Raw genomic sequence first — 17,164 nt, forward strand, 5'->3', positions numbered from 1 at the left:
AAACATGCTTAATCGTGGTAAAAACATATGTTTCCTAAAGTAAAAGATTTTAATGCATTTTCAGTGTAATTGTTTTTTGTCAGTTGGTGAGTTTTAACATTGGATTCTGTTTTTCACACCTTTTATGTTTTCAATTTTCACAAAAAGAAAAAAGTATTGGTAGATTAAATTTAAAATATAAAGATAGTGTGTCATAAAATAATAAAAAAGTAAAATGTTTTATTATATTGATATTAATCAGTAGGAGTACATGAGTGGAACTCAGAAGAATTTATCGACGTTTTTATCAAACACCTGAGAAGTAATAATTTGATATGCCTTTTCCGTAGGATGGAAACTGTCCCAAAATACGTAGTTTGACCGGTTTGAACATATCCCCAGGCTAAGAGGGTTACACAGAATGCTTACTTCAAGATTTCCCGAGCCACAACATCCTTTATCTGCAACTTCAAAACCTAAACCACCAAACACCATCACAATGAGTAATAATAAGTTAGAAACCAAAATGTACTACTCGTATATAGTATGGTAGATGTGTTTGATTACCATATTTAGTGGTATTTTGAACCAAATCCGATAATACACTATAAATATCAAGGTAGACAAATTTAGCATCAGGATATTTTTTCCCAAGGATATCTATTTGGCATGACAGCTTCTTGTTAAAGAGCATCGAAGCCTGGTTTTCAGGTTCTGAACATTTCCTGTGAAGTCCTCCTCTGAGTGTTCTTTGAGAGGGCACACACCCTAAATTTGGCAAACCAAGTACTCCAATCTTTCTAGCTCCAAGTCCATAAAGATTCTGCATTTCATTCATTTGATGCAAATATATATTAACGAAATAAGTTTAGATTAAATTGTTGATTTGGGTAGGTGGTTCACACATACTTGTAAGAACTTGGTAGCTTGTGAAACCATGAAATCTGTGTAAGTTGAAACATTATACTGTAGTCGCCTAAATGGTAATGTAAAGAAAGTATTGGCAATATCATTGTTTCCTGAGGACAAGAGGTATACGCTTTTCGATATAATTGTTGTTGTTGTGTTTTCTCCAACCATGTCGTGTAACTTGGTTTGGTATTCCTTGAAATTTTCTAGTTGATCTGATAATGATAGCACTGACTAAGGTAACATATGACAGAAAGAAAGTTACAGTGAGGGTTAAAATTAAAAGATCTGCAGAGGAGAATGAAAATATAACATTGTGAGGTTTGAAGTGGGAATAGTTATTTACTGCTATTTTATTAGTTTGAGGATCATATCCACTAGCAGCAGATGCAAAGCTTACACCTGTGAGAAGATCGTGACGTTTCAAATTTGGATCAAGATACGGAGGCAAAAGCTTCTTGATGTCTAATATTGCAGCTGAAAAAGACCAAATTTATTAAAACATTTTGATTCTATTATGCATATGATGGTAAAAGAATTGAAGAATAAGGATTTTTTGTTTGTACCAAGGAAGTCTGAAGGGATTAAACCATTGCTGAACCTCCCAGTTGGTTGATTTCCTCGACCAAAATCTTTACCATATGGTCGAAAATTAGATTTGAATAAGGTATTAATGTAGTCATTGTTACCTGTATCTAAGATGGAATCCCCAAACGCAATCACTGCTGGAACACTTTCATTGTTTGGTAACCTCACAGCACTAACAAGAGATATAATAATAGTTGAAAAGGACCAAACAATCACTACAAACAATTGTGGAGAAGGCACTTCAGAGAAAAACATTGTGTTTCTATGATGATATTGTGAATATTTAGTCTTCATTTCATCATTATATAAAAAAATTATCATTTTTGAAAGGTAACAAACTATATATTATATTTAATTCACATAATATGCTACGGAATTGTTAACTGAATATATAATATATTTGATAAATTTATCATTTAACAAATTTGATCGATGTTAAAATTAATTTATTTTAAATTTATTCTATCTTTAGTAAAATTATAAAAATATGTTAATTTAATATACCCGAGATTTTTGTAAATATTTATTAATTTCATTTAATACGATTCTATTTTTTATTTAACAAATATGAAATTTATAAATTTAATTTTTTAACGAATTGATCAATATTAAAATTCATTCATTTTAAGTATATTCTATGTTCAGTAAAATGTTAAAACTACATTAATTTGATAAACAGAAATTTTCTTAAATATTTAATAATTTTATTTATTTTCACTATATTTTTTATTTAACAAATAAAACATTTAAAAATTTTAATTTCCTAAAGATATGTTTAGTAAAATGATAAACGTATATTAATTTAATAAACACAATATTTTTACATATTGAGTAGTTTTATTTAATTTTAGTATGCTTTTTTATTTAACAAATATAATGTTTAATAAAGTTAATTTTTAACGAAATTGATCTACACTAAAATTAGTTCATTTTAATTATATTCTATTTTTTTAGTGAAATGTTAGAAGTATATTAGCATAACTTTTTAATTATTTAATAACTTTAGTATAATGTTAACAATATATTAGCTCAAATTTTATTTTAGTTTCATATTTAAAAATGATTTATCTAGTTTTTCAAATTTAAAATTGATTTCTTTAGTTTTTGAAACTAAATGTGGAACTTTAGTTTGATTCTGCTTGTTAAAGTAAAGATTGGAAGATAAAATGTTCATCCATACCATTTATGTTAACCTCTTTTTTATATTGTATGAATAGGTTTAATCATTAATAGTATATTTCCTAACAATTTTGGAGATAAAATATTATTGAATAGTGTTTTAATATTTATTTATGATTTTAATATTTCCTTTAAATCTTTGTAACGTAAAAAAAATTGAGAATTTAAGTATGGAGAGTCCAAATTTTATATTATACAAAAATAAAAAAATTGAAACAATATTTATTATGTGAATTATATTTACATATTCTATACAAAGCCATTGTACGTTAATTTCAAAATAAAATCAGAACTCATGATAATGTAACAAGAAAGAAGAAAAATAAAAGATTAAAATGAACTACATACAAGTGTGACTATAATAATAATAATAATAATAATAATAATAATAATAATAATAATAATAATAATAATAATAATTCATCCTATACCACTATTCTAACAACGAGGGAAAGAATAAAATTAAAAAGGTAAAAAAAAACTTGGAGAATAAAAATGTTATTTTTAAAATTTGAGAAACTTAAAATGTAAATTTTACATTCAAGGAAATACAAACACATTTAAATTTGGCGGGACTAAAGTATAATTTTATTCAAATTTTAGGAATTAAAAGTATTTTAATACAGAAACGAAAATATATTTTCACTTTAGTATTTAATAATACATGTCATTATGGAACTAGATATCATTAGTGCATTAAAAACGAGTATAATTAGGAATGTCAACGGGTAGGTAGAGGTAGGATATCTGTAGTAGTTTTCCCGTATCCTATTCGCTCGATAAATATATGTCTCATATCCGTACTCATGTTTGTACGGACCCGGATATTCGTTATGCGAGTACCCATATATTTTTTTTTAATATTCATGGATATCTACGGATACTCGCGGGTATTTACAAAAGAAAAAATTTAATATTAATAATATATTGTAACCATAAATTGAAATAAAAATACAATGCATAACATTTATAAATTTTAAACAAAGTGCAAATAACTCATCTATAACAATATATAAAGAGAATTCCCTCTTTTGTGTCCACATTTCATAATACCAATTGTACCCTTTACAATATAATTACTTATTAATTTTTTTAAAAATTAACGGTTATTTTTATTTATTTTCTATAAAATTGTTTATCTTTTTTTATTCATCAATAATTAATTTTTTTATTCATTTCACTTTATTTTTAATAAATATAAATTTATTTTTATATTAACTTAATAACATTATATTATTATCACCTACTAACATGCTATCATCAATATTTTAAAAATGCGTACACAGGCGCGATAGCGCTTGTGTGTACGCTAGTTTAAATAGTGTTAAATGACATTTTACAAAGAAATTGATATTTTTTAAAATTAATTGATAAAAAATAAACCATTCAATTTCCATGTGTTAATATTTTAATCATGTTTTTTTTAATTTAAATTAAAATATAGCAAGTATGGGTATCCACGGGTACGGATACTATGATACTCGTATCTGCCTCGTTAACATGTGGGTATAAAAAATACTCATACCGTTACCCGCGAGTATCTGTTTACAATATTCATTTTTGACCCGTTAGGGTTTTATTTGCGGATATCTGCGAGTACAGATTTTTTTGACATCCCTAAGTATAATGTTGTAAACAATGAGAGAAAAAAGTTATTCTTTTTTATTTTGGTTTTAAAAAAAGTTCATTTCCTTTTTTTTAAATATATAAATTTAAGAAATAAGGATACATTTATTGTGTGAACCTCTAAAATGATACTATAAGTGATTTTTAAAAGGTGACACTAAAATATTTTAATAAATAGATTAAAGCTATATATAATTTTTTTATTAAGTGAAGTTCATTTTATAAGAAAATTATCATCTCTCTAAACTTACTTTCTAAACTTCACATCTATCTTCTCTTTGGATTTCTCACTCCAATCTCCATCTTCAAAAACTCTTAATGAATATATTTACACATTTACCGATCAAATTGAAGACAAGAGTACTTTTTATTTTAAGGTTATTTTAGTTTTTTGAGTTGGATGTAGAGAAATTGTCAATGTATGTAACTCAATTATACTCAAAGTGAATATGTTTGTTTATGATGGTAATGATGTGTTTAGATTCTAATAACTATCACCCACCATTAAGCCTGAAAATTTTTGAATATACATTTTTCAATTTTCTCCAACTGAAGTAAATCAGCTTTGTCTGTGATATTCAATTCAACTTTTAAATGCATTCACAGCCTCGTTACTCCCAAGCAATTGGTAGTAGGTAAAGCTTGTCAAACTTTGTTAAATAAATCTGAACTTTTGGGTTCAACGCTGCAGCATGTAACAACTAATAGGGTGCCTCAATTGAAAGGCTTAGACAACTAATATTTGTTTGGACACGTCTTAAACCTATAAAATCACGTTCACTATGTGAAAAGAACACAAGTTTTGATTCATATCTTCTGAAAAGATGTGTAACATAACATGTCAGTAAACAACCAAGTTAAATGAATCTGAATTTTAGGTTCCATTCAGTGGTTACATACCAGTAAGCACAGAAGCCAAACATGGTCCAAATCAGTCCTCACGAGACAGAATTCAAAAACGTGTACGTCAATATAATAGCCATCAATATCATCGTACATGCCTCTGCTATAATCTCCTGAATTTCAGCATTGAAGGTGATTACCAGAGGAAAAACCAAGAGAGAATCGAACTTACGACTCAAACTGTTAGTTATATGACTATGACAAGAAGTTTCCAACAATATATAGAAATCGTTGCGTTTAGGACAGTGAACCACTGAAACAAGAAGATATTATGACATCAGTTTTTCCAATAATCAATGGATCTATAACTTCACCACAGGATTGAATCCTCTGTACATGTCTTAGGATTCTTGTAAATGTTTATTTTCTGCCAAAATGGTTTCCAGTAATGATCCGCAAGCATCTTCGAGCAAATCCAACACCTGCCAGTGCCAACATAAAGATGATAAGCAAAGCATCAACCAAGAGTAAAGAGTTCAATAGTGTTTGTTATCTTGCAAAATAGATACATTTCTTGCATCATCAACAATTTGAGATCAGTTCCACCAAGCAATATTCATATTATAGTTACTGAACCAAGAAGTACCATCATTCAAAACTGGCATAGCACTAGGGATTAACACTCCACTCCAACATATAAGTCTAACCAAGTACTACAATAACCAACATGAATATCATTACCTTCTCAAACCCCTGCGCTCCACCATAATAGGGATCCGGGACTTCAGTTTCATCATGCTTCTTACAATATGAGCACATCAACTTAACCTGCATCATCACAATCCTGGTTAGACCAAAAAGTAGACCAAACAAAAGCCCCAAAGAAGAGCAAGACCTTGCACCAACCTTTTTATGTGCATCATCCGGTAAGGAATGTTTTCCTTTCCATTTATTAAAAGCTTCCAATATGTCCACTAAAGGAAACAAAAAAATGTCCATCAGCAAACATAACAAAGCACGTACAAAACATTCCATCAGAGAATCTACCTCTGTTCTGCTTGTCCATAGCAAGAATGAGGTCAAAGTCAATGAAATCAGAGGGCTTGATTGGCCTTGAAATAGAAGTTATCTGAATCCCACGCCTCTTTGAGGCTGCCCTCATTCTCGGGTCCGCTTCATTTCCCTTCAAAAATCACCACCATCCCAAAAAAATAATAACTTTTTAAACAATGTATAGAGTTTAATTTCCATGTACTGTGAAAATCTTTACACTGCAGATGCTTGGGGTAACTTTTTAGCTCTCATTAGAAAAATCAACCAACTTATCATCCATGATAACTTGTGATTGAAGATATATGGTATATGAATGAACCTACAAAATCCTTCATTTCCATCCACCCCAAAAGCATTCTCAATTTTCTCAATTTCCTCTTGAATTTTATTGAAAAAATGCTTCACGATTTCCTGTCATTCTTTGTCAAATGCAGACTTAGAATGAATGAAATTTCTGTTCTTCCAACCGAATTATGCATAGAATACTGATCCAAAAGTCCTCAAATAAATAATATATGTGTGTGTGAAATCCAATCACAAACTGACACATGACATATATGATAATCCCCACCTTAAGAATTACTGCAGAGAGAATTTTGGTTGGTGGTCCATTTCGGGAAAATCTCAACTATCACCTTACTAGTTGGCTTAGTGGGTTGAATGAGGCTAAACCCAAAACGCTAAATGATATCAAAGTATAGACTAGATCAGTTGTTGGGTCATCTAACATGTTATCAACACACTAAACACTGTTGGAGTGACAAAGTCATACATTGACCAGAAACTAGGCCAAATAAACATAAGTGTGAGCCATCTCACCAACAAATTTAATGGGATTGAGTTAAACTTTATTCATATTCTAAGATACCATATAAAAACTTTGCTCACTCCTTGTAAACTAAAGATAAACCCATCAAAAAATTTCTTCTAAAAAATCATCTTTTGGATGAAATGCATGAAGCGTTTGATATAAACACGACACAAACCCACCTCGTGGTAATTGATGGTGCCAGCAGAATCAATTCTGAACAGCGAATTGAGGCTCTTTTTGTTGACTAAGTCGGTGAAGACTCCTTCGGCAGCGGGGCTTCTGCAGATGTTGCCGAGGCACACGAAGAGAACGGAAAATGGCTTTGTTTCGTTCTCCGTGACGGAGACTGAGGAGGCCATCGACGCACGAATTGGAGAAAAGAAACGATTTTTGAAGGAAATAGCAAATGGGGTGGTTGGGTTTCTCAGGGTGAAGTTTGAAGTTTGTGATGAAGAAGGAACAACGAAGAAGAGATTTGGTGAATGGAGGAGTTGGGGAGAGTGGCAAAATCGTAAATTAATGACGTTCATTGTTCCTTCAAAAGACCGTGTTCTCAACTTTTTTTGTTTCTCCACTGATGATTTTCAAGAGCCCAAGAAAAAAGCCTCCAAGGAAAGTTATCTTCTTTTTTTTTTTTCATTAATGTATTTTATTTTGTATTATATTCTTTTTTTTAGTTTTAATGCATTTTAAGCATAATATTTTTTTTCGATGGGTGAATTTTAACATTCGATTTTGTTTTTCACACCTTTCATTTGTAATGTGTTTGGTTAGTAAACAAAACAATATAACAACTGTGAAAGCAGAATGGTCTATATGGGTGTGAATTCTAGTATGAAAAAGTCATATCAGTAGAAATGATGAAAAGTGCAAGTTGTCATAGCAGTACAACGTTCATGATAGAAGAAAAAGATAACAGAAATGACAGAGAAATATCCCAAAGGGCCAAGAGAGAGAAAAAGACAATTCACATCCTCCCTTTCTCCTATAGCAAAAGCTGTTTTTATAATCACGTCGTACTCCACACGAAATCCTTCAGTGCAGAATTGATTATTCGTTTCCTTCCACTTTTTCATTTGCCTTTGTTTTCCTCCCCCTTTGCGATGTGTCCCATGGGTCCCATGTCCTTCATCTGCTTATTACCCGCGCCATTCATAGCATTTCTTCCCCCATGGAAGTCAACCTTGTCCTCAAGGTTGAAGTGAGGATACTCCCGTTGCATAGTACTCATGTCTTCCCAAGTAGCTTCCGAGATATCCAACGCTTCCCATTAGACTAGTACTTGAGGAATATGTTGGTCTGCTCGTAAAATGACTCTGGATTGTAACACCTTGAGCGGTTGAATAACAGGGCCAAGTTCATGCGTGAGCAAAGGCAGAGGCAGATATGGTTGTTGATGTTCTCCTTTGCACGGTTTCAATAAAGACACATGGAAAACTGGGTGAATCTTCGCTGTAGGAGGCAAGGATAATTTATAAGCCACAGGGCCAATGCGTTGTATCACCGGAAATGGACCAAAATAACGAAGGCCAAGCTTCTGATTTTTGCGAAGAGCCACCGAATGTTGCCTATATGGTTGGAGTTTTACAAACACTAATTCTCCCACTTTGAACTCCACATGGACGCGCTTCTGATCTGCATATTTCTTCATCAGAGTCTGGGCTTTGATTAAATTCTGCTTAAGACATAAAAGGGTTTGATCACGGTGCAACATCATTTCTTGTAAGGAAGGGGGCTCGGTGGCATTTTGTTCATACTTCGGAAGAGTAGGGGGGTCTCTCCCATAAACTGCCTTGAATGGCGTCATGCCAATACTGGTTTGGAAGGCAGTATTATACCAGTATTCAGCCCAGGATAACATCTTACTCCAGCCTTTCGGTTCATCCACTGTGAAGCATCGTAAATACATTTCTAAGCATCGATTAAGAGCTTCCGACTGACCATCGGATTGTGGGTGGTAGGCGGTACTCATAGCTAAGGTAGTGCCACTTAGCTTACAAAGTTGTTGCCAAAAATTACATGTAAAGACGCGATCACGATCTGAAACGATTGATTTGGGCATCCCATGTAACTTCACAATAGATTGCATGAACGCCTCAGCCACGTGCTTGCTTGAATAATCTGCCTTAAGGGTGCAAAAGTGCGCATACTTTGAGAGACGATCGATGACAACCATAATTACGGAAAAGCCATATGATGGGGGAAGGCCAACAATAAAATCCATGGCCAAGTCTTCCCAAATTTGTTGCGCAATAAGGAGGGGCTGTAATAGTCCCGCTGGTGATGTAGTGGATGATTTGGCTTGTTGGCATATCAAGCAGTGTTGGACATAAGCTTTAACATCTTGGGCCATACCCGACCAGTAGAACTGGGATGAAACTCTTGCTAAAGTGCGCGCAATACCGGAGTGGCCACCGATGGGAGAACTATGCAACTCCTGCAAAATAGTTTGAATCAAGGGGTGCTAGGTCGGTACCACTAGTCGTTGCTTCCAGAACAACAACTTGTTTTGAACAGTATAATGCGGACTTGGGGGAGTGCCTGCGTCGCAGAGTTTGACAATATCTGAGAGTTTAGAATAATGAGATCCCAGGTAGGCTGAGACAAAGCCATGAAAAAGGATCGAGACAGGGCATCTGCAGCCTGGTTCTCCTTGCCGGGCTTATACTCGATGGTAAAATCATACCCCAAAAACTTGTGTAGCCAAGCTTGTTGCTCCGGAGTATGAATAGCTTGTTCCATGAGACATTTTAAACTTTTTTGGTCAGTTCGGATGGTGAATTTATGGCCAAGTAAGTAGTGCCGAAATTTCGCAATAGCCTCGGTGATTGCATGGAATTCCCTGGTATAGGCAGATTGTTTTTGCATTTGTGGTGACAATTTCTTAGAAAAGAATGCAATGGGATGTTGTGATTGGCTAAGAACCGCTCCAATGCCAGTCCCTGATGCATCCGTTTCCAAAATAAACGGTTTGGAGAAGTTTGGTAGTGCCAAAACAGGAGTCGTGGTGATGGCTGTCTTGAGGGTATCAAAAGCAATCTTGGCATGCGAATCCCAATGGAACTTATCCTTTTTTAGCAAATTGGTTAAGGGAGTAGCTATGGAAGCATACCCTTTAATAAATTGGTGATAGTACCCGATTAATCCCAAAAACCCACGTAATTGTTTCACTGTGGTTGGAATGGGCCAATTCAATATGGCTGTCACCTTGTTGTGGTCCATCGAAACACCCTTACTCGAGACAACATGACCAAGGTATTCCACTTCTTGTACACCAAAATGACACTTGGATAATTTGGCAAAGAGACGGTGTTGTTGTAAAATCTGAAGGACAACTTCCAAGTGGTGTAAGTGAAGGGACCAAGAAGTATTGTAAATCAATATGTCATCAAAGAAAACTAACACTAATTTTCGCAACAACCCTTGAAATATAGAATTCATTAAGCTTTGGAAAGTAGTGGGGGCATTTGTAAGCCCAAAGGGCATCACGAGCCATTCATAATGACCTTGATGAGTGCAGAAGGCTGTTTTGAATCGATCCTCTGGTTCCATCAAAATTTGATGATAACCGGAACGAAGATCTAGTTTGGAGAAGTATTGAGCGCCGCATAGTTCATCCAGTAATTCATCGACCGTAGGGATGGGGAAGCTATCCTTAACTGTGATGGCGTTTAGAGCCCTGTAATCAGTACAAAACCGCCATGTACCATCTTTTTTCTTGACTAAGAGTATGGGTGAAGAGAATGGGCTGTTGCTAGGAGAAATAATGCCTTCCTTCAACATGACAGTAATCATGGTTTCGATCTACTCCTTATGGCTGTGAGGATATCTATAAGGTCGAACTTTCACCGGTTGCGTACCAGGCAACAAGGGAATCTGGTGATTATGAGACCGAACTGGTGGTAAACCCGAAGGTTCAGCAAAAACAGAGCGATATTGATGTAGGAGAAGAGCTAGCTCTGGGTGTAAGTCAACATGGCAGTCAACCTAGTTATCCTTTGGCTCCGTAGGAAGTTGAAGTTGTAATGCATAACATTCATCAATAGCACGGGTGTGAGACATTCGCCGGATATGATGAAATTGCACTGGAGTGGGAAGCTTAGAGTTATCACCCTGGAGAGTAATAAATTCACCATTCAAGTAAAATTTTAGAGTCAATGTACTATAATCTGAAATATGAAGGCCTAACGTAGCCAACCACGATGCACCCAACACCAAATCTGCGCCAACAACCGGTAATAAATACACGGAAAGAGTAAGGATATGACCTTGTATTGCCACCGTGAGGTCCTTTATCAGACCTTCAACCTTCAACGAGTTGCCATTTCCCACCATCACGTTAAAAGTGGAAATGGGTTCAATGGGTAATTGTAAGTGAGTTGCAAGTCGAGGTTGGAGAAAACTATCAGAACTACCACTGTCTAACAAAATCTGAACAGGGGCACCCTGAATGGAGCCTTAGAAGCGCATGGTACCCAATCCGTGAGATCCTGTAAGGGCATTGAGGGAAAGATGATGATCCAAGTTATGGTCGGTAGTGGTATGAGTAGGGGTGGCAGTTGGTTGTGTTGGATCAGGAGGGTCCTCGGGTTCTTCCTATTGAAGTAATAGGTACTGTTTATTAGGGCAGTTATGGGTTGGGGTGAATTTGGCATCACAAGTATAACATAATCCTTTCTCTCTCCGAATTTGCATTTCCGTCGGGGTAATGTGTTTGACAGTGGATGGTTTGAAAGGTTGGCTAAATGGTTTCATGTTTGGTGGGGGTAAGAAGGGTGGTAAGGTATTTAGGTTTGGGTGTGGGTGGGCTGTGGTTTTGGTGGAATACGTTTTGGGGTAGCTAGAAGAAAAGTGATGTTTGGAATTAGGGTTATATTTGTCTTCAAAAAGTTTAGCTAATGATACAGCTTTGAGAATGGAGTTTGGGGATTGTGCCAACACGTCACGTCTAATTTCCAGTTTAAAGCCACTTAAAAAACATTCGAGGATGGCGTCAACGGTAACGCCCGTAATGCGATTAGCCAAGGCCGTGAATTCAACGTAGTAATCATTGACAGATCCCAACTGGGAGAGTTTGAAGAAAGCAGATCGTGGGCATTCGTAGGGTGAAGGACCAAATTCCAGGGTTAATGCCTTAGTAAAACCATCTTATGACTGGAAGGGGTTGTTCTTTTGCATCATCTGAAACCACGACACCACATCTTTCTCTAAATAGATAGCAACAATAGTGAAACGTTCGGGCTCAGGAGTATTATAATACTCAAAAAATTGCTCCGCTTTAAAGATCCATTGTAAAACATTAGTACCATCAAACTTAGGAAAATCAATCTTAATATTCCGAACCTGAAACGACGAGCTGGATGTTGAGTTCGAACCACCAAGGGCTTGTTGTTTGGAAACGTTATGGATGGCTAGCTTGAGCTTTTCAAAACGTTCTGTATAACTGAGATCACGCTTCTCCATGAGGTCAAGGATTTTCTTCACGTTAGCATCAAGATCCTTGAGACGTGTGTTTTCGGCCATGGTGGTGTCGATGAAAGCACCAAAATGTAATGTGTTTGGTTAGTAAACAAAACAATATAGCAACTGTGAAAGCAGAATGGTCTGTATGGGTGTGAATTCTAGTATGAAAAAGTCATATCAGCAGAAATGATAAAAAATGCAAGCTGTCACAGTAGTACAACGTTCATGACAGAAGAAAAAGATAACAGAAATGACAGAGAAATATCCCAAAGGGCCAAGAGAGAGAAAAAGAAAATTCACATCCTCCCTTTCTCCTATAGCAAAAGCTGTTTTTATAATCACGTCGTACTCCACACGAAATCCTTCAGTGCAGAATTGATTATTCGTTTCCTTCCACTTTTTCGTTTGCCTTTGTTTTCCTCCCCCTTTGCCATGTGTCCCATGGGTCCCATGTCCTTCATCTGCTCATTACTCGCGCCATTCATAACATCATTTATCATCAATTTCAATTTTTACAAAATATATTGGTAGATTAAATTTATAATAAATGATATGATTCATACTCATATAATTCATTATTCTATTAATCTTTATGTAAACAGTAAATATTTCTATTAACTATTTGATTGATTTATATTCTTCGTGGGTTACCATATTATATATACAAATAGGAGTCTTCCTATCATTAATCATAGGGTTAGGGTTGAATATGTTTTTGGTCCCTTATCTTTCAGGTGAATTTTGGAATTAGTCCATTTCGAAACGTTGGACCAATTTAGTAATTCATCTTTCGAAATATGTGGATTTAATAATTTTAATCAAATTTTGTTAGGTTTATTTGATGTTTCGTACGCATTTTAGGATTGTATTTGAGTTGTTTATATTGTTTGACACATTTTTGCTTTAATGTTAATTCAAATACTATTATGAAATGTCTAATAAACTTAACAAAATTTGATTAAAATGACTAAATCCACGTATTTCAAAAGATGAAGGACTAAATTGGTTCAAAATTTTGAAATTAACTAATTCCAAAATTTACTAAAGGTTAAGAGACCAAAAACATATTTAACCCTTAATAATAAGATACACATAAAAGTTATTCCCTATACTCTCATCCTCTATTCTTCTTTTACTTCTTCTCTATATTATTAGCTTTATTTTATAACACGTTATTAGCATAATGCTCAAACCAACTCAACGCTAGTGGAAGCATTTCTCTCTCTCTAACGATAATGTTTTGTGTGTCTCAATTCAAACTCTTTCTAATTCTTTCTTCATTTACAATTTTATTTTATATTCTTATTTTTATCATAAGAATTGTTTAACTTTATCAATCTTCATCTCAGATTATTATTATTTTTATTATTATGATGATTATTATTACTATTATTTTATGTACTAATTCTAAACATGTCAAACCTTACAAATCTTGAATTTATGACCCTTGATATTACAAGGAAGAATTACTTATATTGGATATTAAATATTGAAATACATTTAGATGCAATGGGTATTGGTGATACCATTAAGAAAAGAAATATAGCATATCTGAGCAACTAATTTGCTCCTGTGATAATAAAATTTTGAAAAGAAAGTTCACAAATATTTTGAATTTATTTGATGCCTTTTTGTGGCTGAACAAAGGCAATGAGCTTTGGATAAAAAATCATGAAATTTGTCCAATTGGTTTTGCTCCAATCCCATAAGTGAATGCAACAACATTTGATTTATATTTTCATGGTCATAATAGTGATTATGGACATGGTTATAAAGGAAATTTTAAAGACACATTTTATCACCAGAAGTGGAACAATATTGTGAAAAAAGAAAAAGAAAATTGTGGTGCAAACCTCATCTTACAAGCCAATTTTGTGAAGTTGAGTTAGGCTTAAAGTTTACTTTTTAACATGGTATTAGTGTCATTGTTTAAAGCCTATCCTAGCGAGATTTGTGTTTGTTGGACATATGATTCCACCTGCTATCAGACCATCCATTAGTGTCTAGGTCTCATGTACGGGATGTATATATCTCGTCATGAGGAAGATGTGTTGGAAGTTCCAAATCGACTAGATATAAGGCATTTTCACGGTATATAAGTGGGTGCAAGATGATAATATATGTTATCTTTACGGTGGTAAAGGTCATTTGAGTTATACTTGTCGTACACCAAAACATCTTAAAAATAATGAGAAGAACATAGAAACACATTTTTCTTATGAACATAGAAATACAATTCTCAAGAGTAATAAATTTTTCTCTTGTTTGGTAATACGATAAGTCGGTGTCAGTACTATTTATGGTACTACAAAAATAATTGAAGGTTCCGGAAGAGCTAATGTACTTCTACCAAGAGGTACAAGATTCCATATTAAAAATGCATTTTATTCTTCTAAGTCTAATAGAAACTTATTAAGTTTCAAGGATATTCGTCTAAATGGATATCATATTGAAACAAACAATGAATGAGATATTGAATATCTTTATATCACTCGAATTGAGTCGAATAAAAAATGTGTATTGGAGAAATTATTAGCCTTCTCTTATGGCTTATACTAAACATATATTAATGCAATTGAGACATATGTCATTGTAAGCCAGAAGCTTACAAATAGAAATGAATTTCTTGTTTGGCATGATTGGTTGGGTCATCCTGGATATATCATGATGCAAAAAATAGTTGAAAACTCATGTGGAGGTCCACTTAAGAGTCCAAAAAAGACTTTTTCAGACCAATGAGTTCTCATGTACTATACGTTCACAAAGAAAAGTTGATGTTAAAACTATCACTAGAAAAATTATAAAGTCAATCTCATTTTCAAAACGAATACAAGATGATATTTGTGGTCTAATACACCCATTATGTTGATCATTTAGTTATTTCATGGTTTTAATTGATGCATCAACTATATGATCATATATTTGTTTATTATCAACTCACAATCAAGTATTTGCAAAGTTATTAGTACAATTAAGAGCTCACTTCCCAAATTATCCGATTAAGAAAATATGTTTTTATAATACTTATGAAATTACATCTCATGCTTTTATGAATATTGTATATCAATTATAATTGAAGTTGAGCATCCAGTAGTACATGTTCATACTCAAAATAAACTTGCAGAATCAATACTGAAACGTCTAAAATTGGTTGCAAGACCATTACTTATGAGAGCTTATCTTCTAATGGCTACTTGGGGATATGCAATTTTTCATGTTGCATTATTGATTTGCATCAAGCCAACAATTAATCATAAATACTTTATTATGTAGTTGGTTTTTGGTTAGTGACCTAATATTCTCATGTAAGAATTTTTGGGTGTGGTGAATATGTTCCAATTTCCCCACCAAAATTGGTTGCAAGACCATTAGAGCTAATCTTCCAATGGCTACTCGGGGATATGCAATTTTGCATGTTGCATTATTGATTTGCATCAAGCCAACAATTAATTGTAAATACTCTATTATGTAGTTGGTTTTTTGTCAGTGACCTAATATTCTCATGTAAGAAATTTTGGGTGTGGTGAATATGTTCCAATTTTCCCACCAAAAGGGATTATGATGGGTCCTCAGAGACGATTGAGAATATATGTTGGATATGATTCTCCCTCAATAATAAAATATCTTGAACTACCAACAGGAGACTTATTTATAGTTCAACTTTTCGATTGTCACTTTGGTGAATAAGTTTTTCAACATTAAGGAGAAAAAGAAAACAATTGAAAAAAGATATTGGTCGGAATGAATTATCATTATCTTGTCTTGATCCTCGTATAAAAGAATGTGAACTAGAAGTTCAAAGGATATTCATTAGTCAATTAATTATCTTATGTTTTATTGACAGAAAAAGGGTAACTAAAAAGAAAACAATTGAAAAAAGATATTGGTCGGAATGAATTATCATTATCTTGTCTTGATCCTCGTACAAAGGAATGTGAACTAGAAGTTCAAAGGATAATTCATTAGTCAATTAATTACCTTATGTTTTACTAACAGAAAAAGGGTAACTAATATCAGCTACTAATGCTTCAAAGATAATCGATACTAATTCATAACACGCTTGAAGCATGGTAGGCTTGTTAGTTCCAAAGACACACTTGAAGTGTGGTAGGCTTATTGGTTCCAAAGATAAAAACTCTTGAATGAGAAATGAAGCTAAAATGCAAGATGACTTAATCGAAAAGGTTGAAATCCCAAAAGATTCATTTGACATAATGATTTGGTTCCAGAAGAACCCCGGGTACCTAAAACTGTTGAAAATGATGAGATCTCAATAAATTATGTCATGAATCATATAATATGGAACCAAAATGAAGTCAACATTAACGAAACTTTTACATATAATATAGCGATGAATGATATGAATGACAATGAGGATTAATAACCAATGATCATTGAAGATTGTCGACAAAGAAATGTTTGGCCAAAATGAAAATATGCAAAGAAGCATAATTAGATTTTCTTGCTAAACAAAAGGTTTTTTGACCTATAGTTCACACACCTGAGGGTGTGAAACCCGTTGGGTACATATGAATTTTGGAGCAAAAATAAATTAAGAATGATGAAATTGTTAAATACAAAGCACAATTGATTGCTCAAGATTTTTCACAAAAATCTGATATTGATTTGTGAAAAGACATATTCAATAGTATTGGGTGCAACAACATTGCAATATTTGATTATACTAGTTGTACAACAAGGTATGCATTTACA

At 33.5% G+C, this 17,164-nt stretch overlaps 2 protein-coding genes across 3 annotated transcripts; both read right to left on the reverse strand.

Annotated features, from left to right (window-relative positions):
* Positions 1 to 261: 261 nt before the first annotated feature.
* On the reverse strand, positions 262 to 1,731 carry LOC114168456 (GDSL esterase/lipase EXL3-like). Its single transcript, XM_028053279.2, has 5 exons — positions 1,455 to 1,731; positions 1,235 to 1,365; positions 889 to 1,122; positions 547 to 802; positions 262 to 455 (listed from the first exon to the last, which is right to left on the reverse strand). The coding sequence occupies exons 1-5, from the start codon at positions 1,729 to 1,731 to the stop codon at positions 262 to 264; spliced, it is 1,092 nt and encodes a 363-aa protein (XP_027909080.2).
* A 3,501-nt stretch (positions 1,732 to 5,232) lies between these two features.
* LOC114168459 (protein-tyrosine phosphatase) lies at positions 5,233 to 7,580 on the reverse strand. Of its 2 annotated transcripts, XM_028053284.2 has the most exons (5): positions 7,168 to 7,577; positions 6,172 to 6,307; positions 6,031 to 6,098; positions 5,866 to 5,952; positions 5,233 to 5,606 (listed from the first exon to the last, which is right to left on the reverse strand). In XM_028053284.2, the coding sequence occupies exons 1-5, from the start codon at positions 7,516 to 7,518 to the stop codon at positions 5,526 to 5,528; spliced, it is 723 nt and encodes a 240-aa protein (XP_027909085.1). In that variant the 5' UTR covers positions 7,519 to 7,577; the 3' UTR covers positions 5,233 to 5,525. The 2 variants fall into 2 exon arrangements, with proteins under 2 accessions (XP_027909085.1, XP_027909083.1); XM_028053282.2 differs by having other exon boundaries at positions 5,866 to 6,098; positions 7,168 to 7,580.
* Between the last annotated feature and the right edge of the window lie 9,584 nt (positions 7,581 to 17,164).

The sequence above is a fragment of the Vigna unguiculata genome, chromosome 11 (assembly GCF_037176805.1).
Source record: "Vigna unguiculata cultivar grain cowpea cultivar isolate G323 ecotype 2 chromosome 11, ASM3717680v1, whole genome shotgun sequence".
NCBI classification, from domain to species: domain Eukaryota; kingdom Viridiplantae; phylum Streptophyta; class Magnoliopsida; order Fabales; family Fabaceae; genus Vigna; species Vigna unguiculata.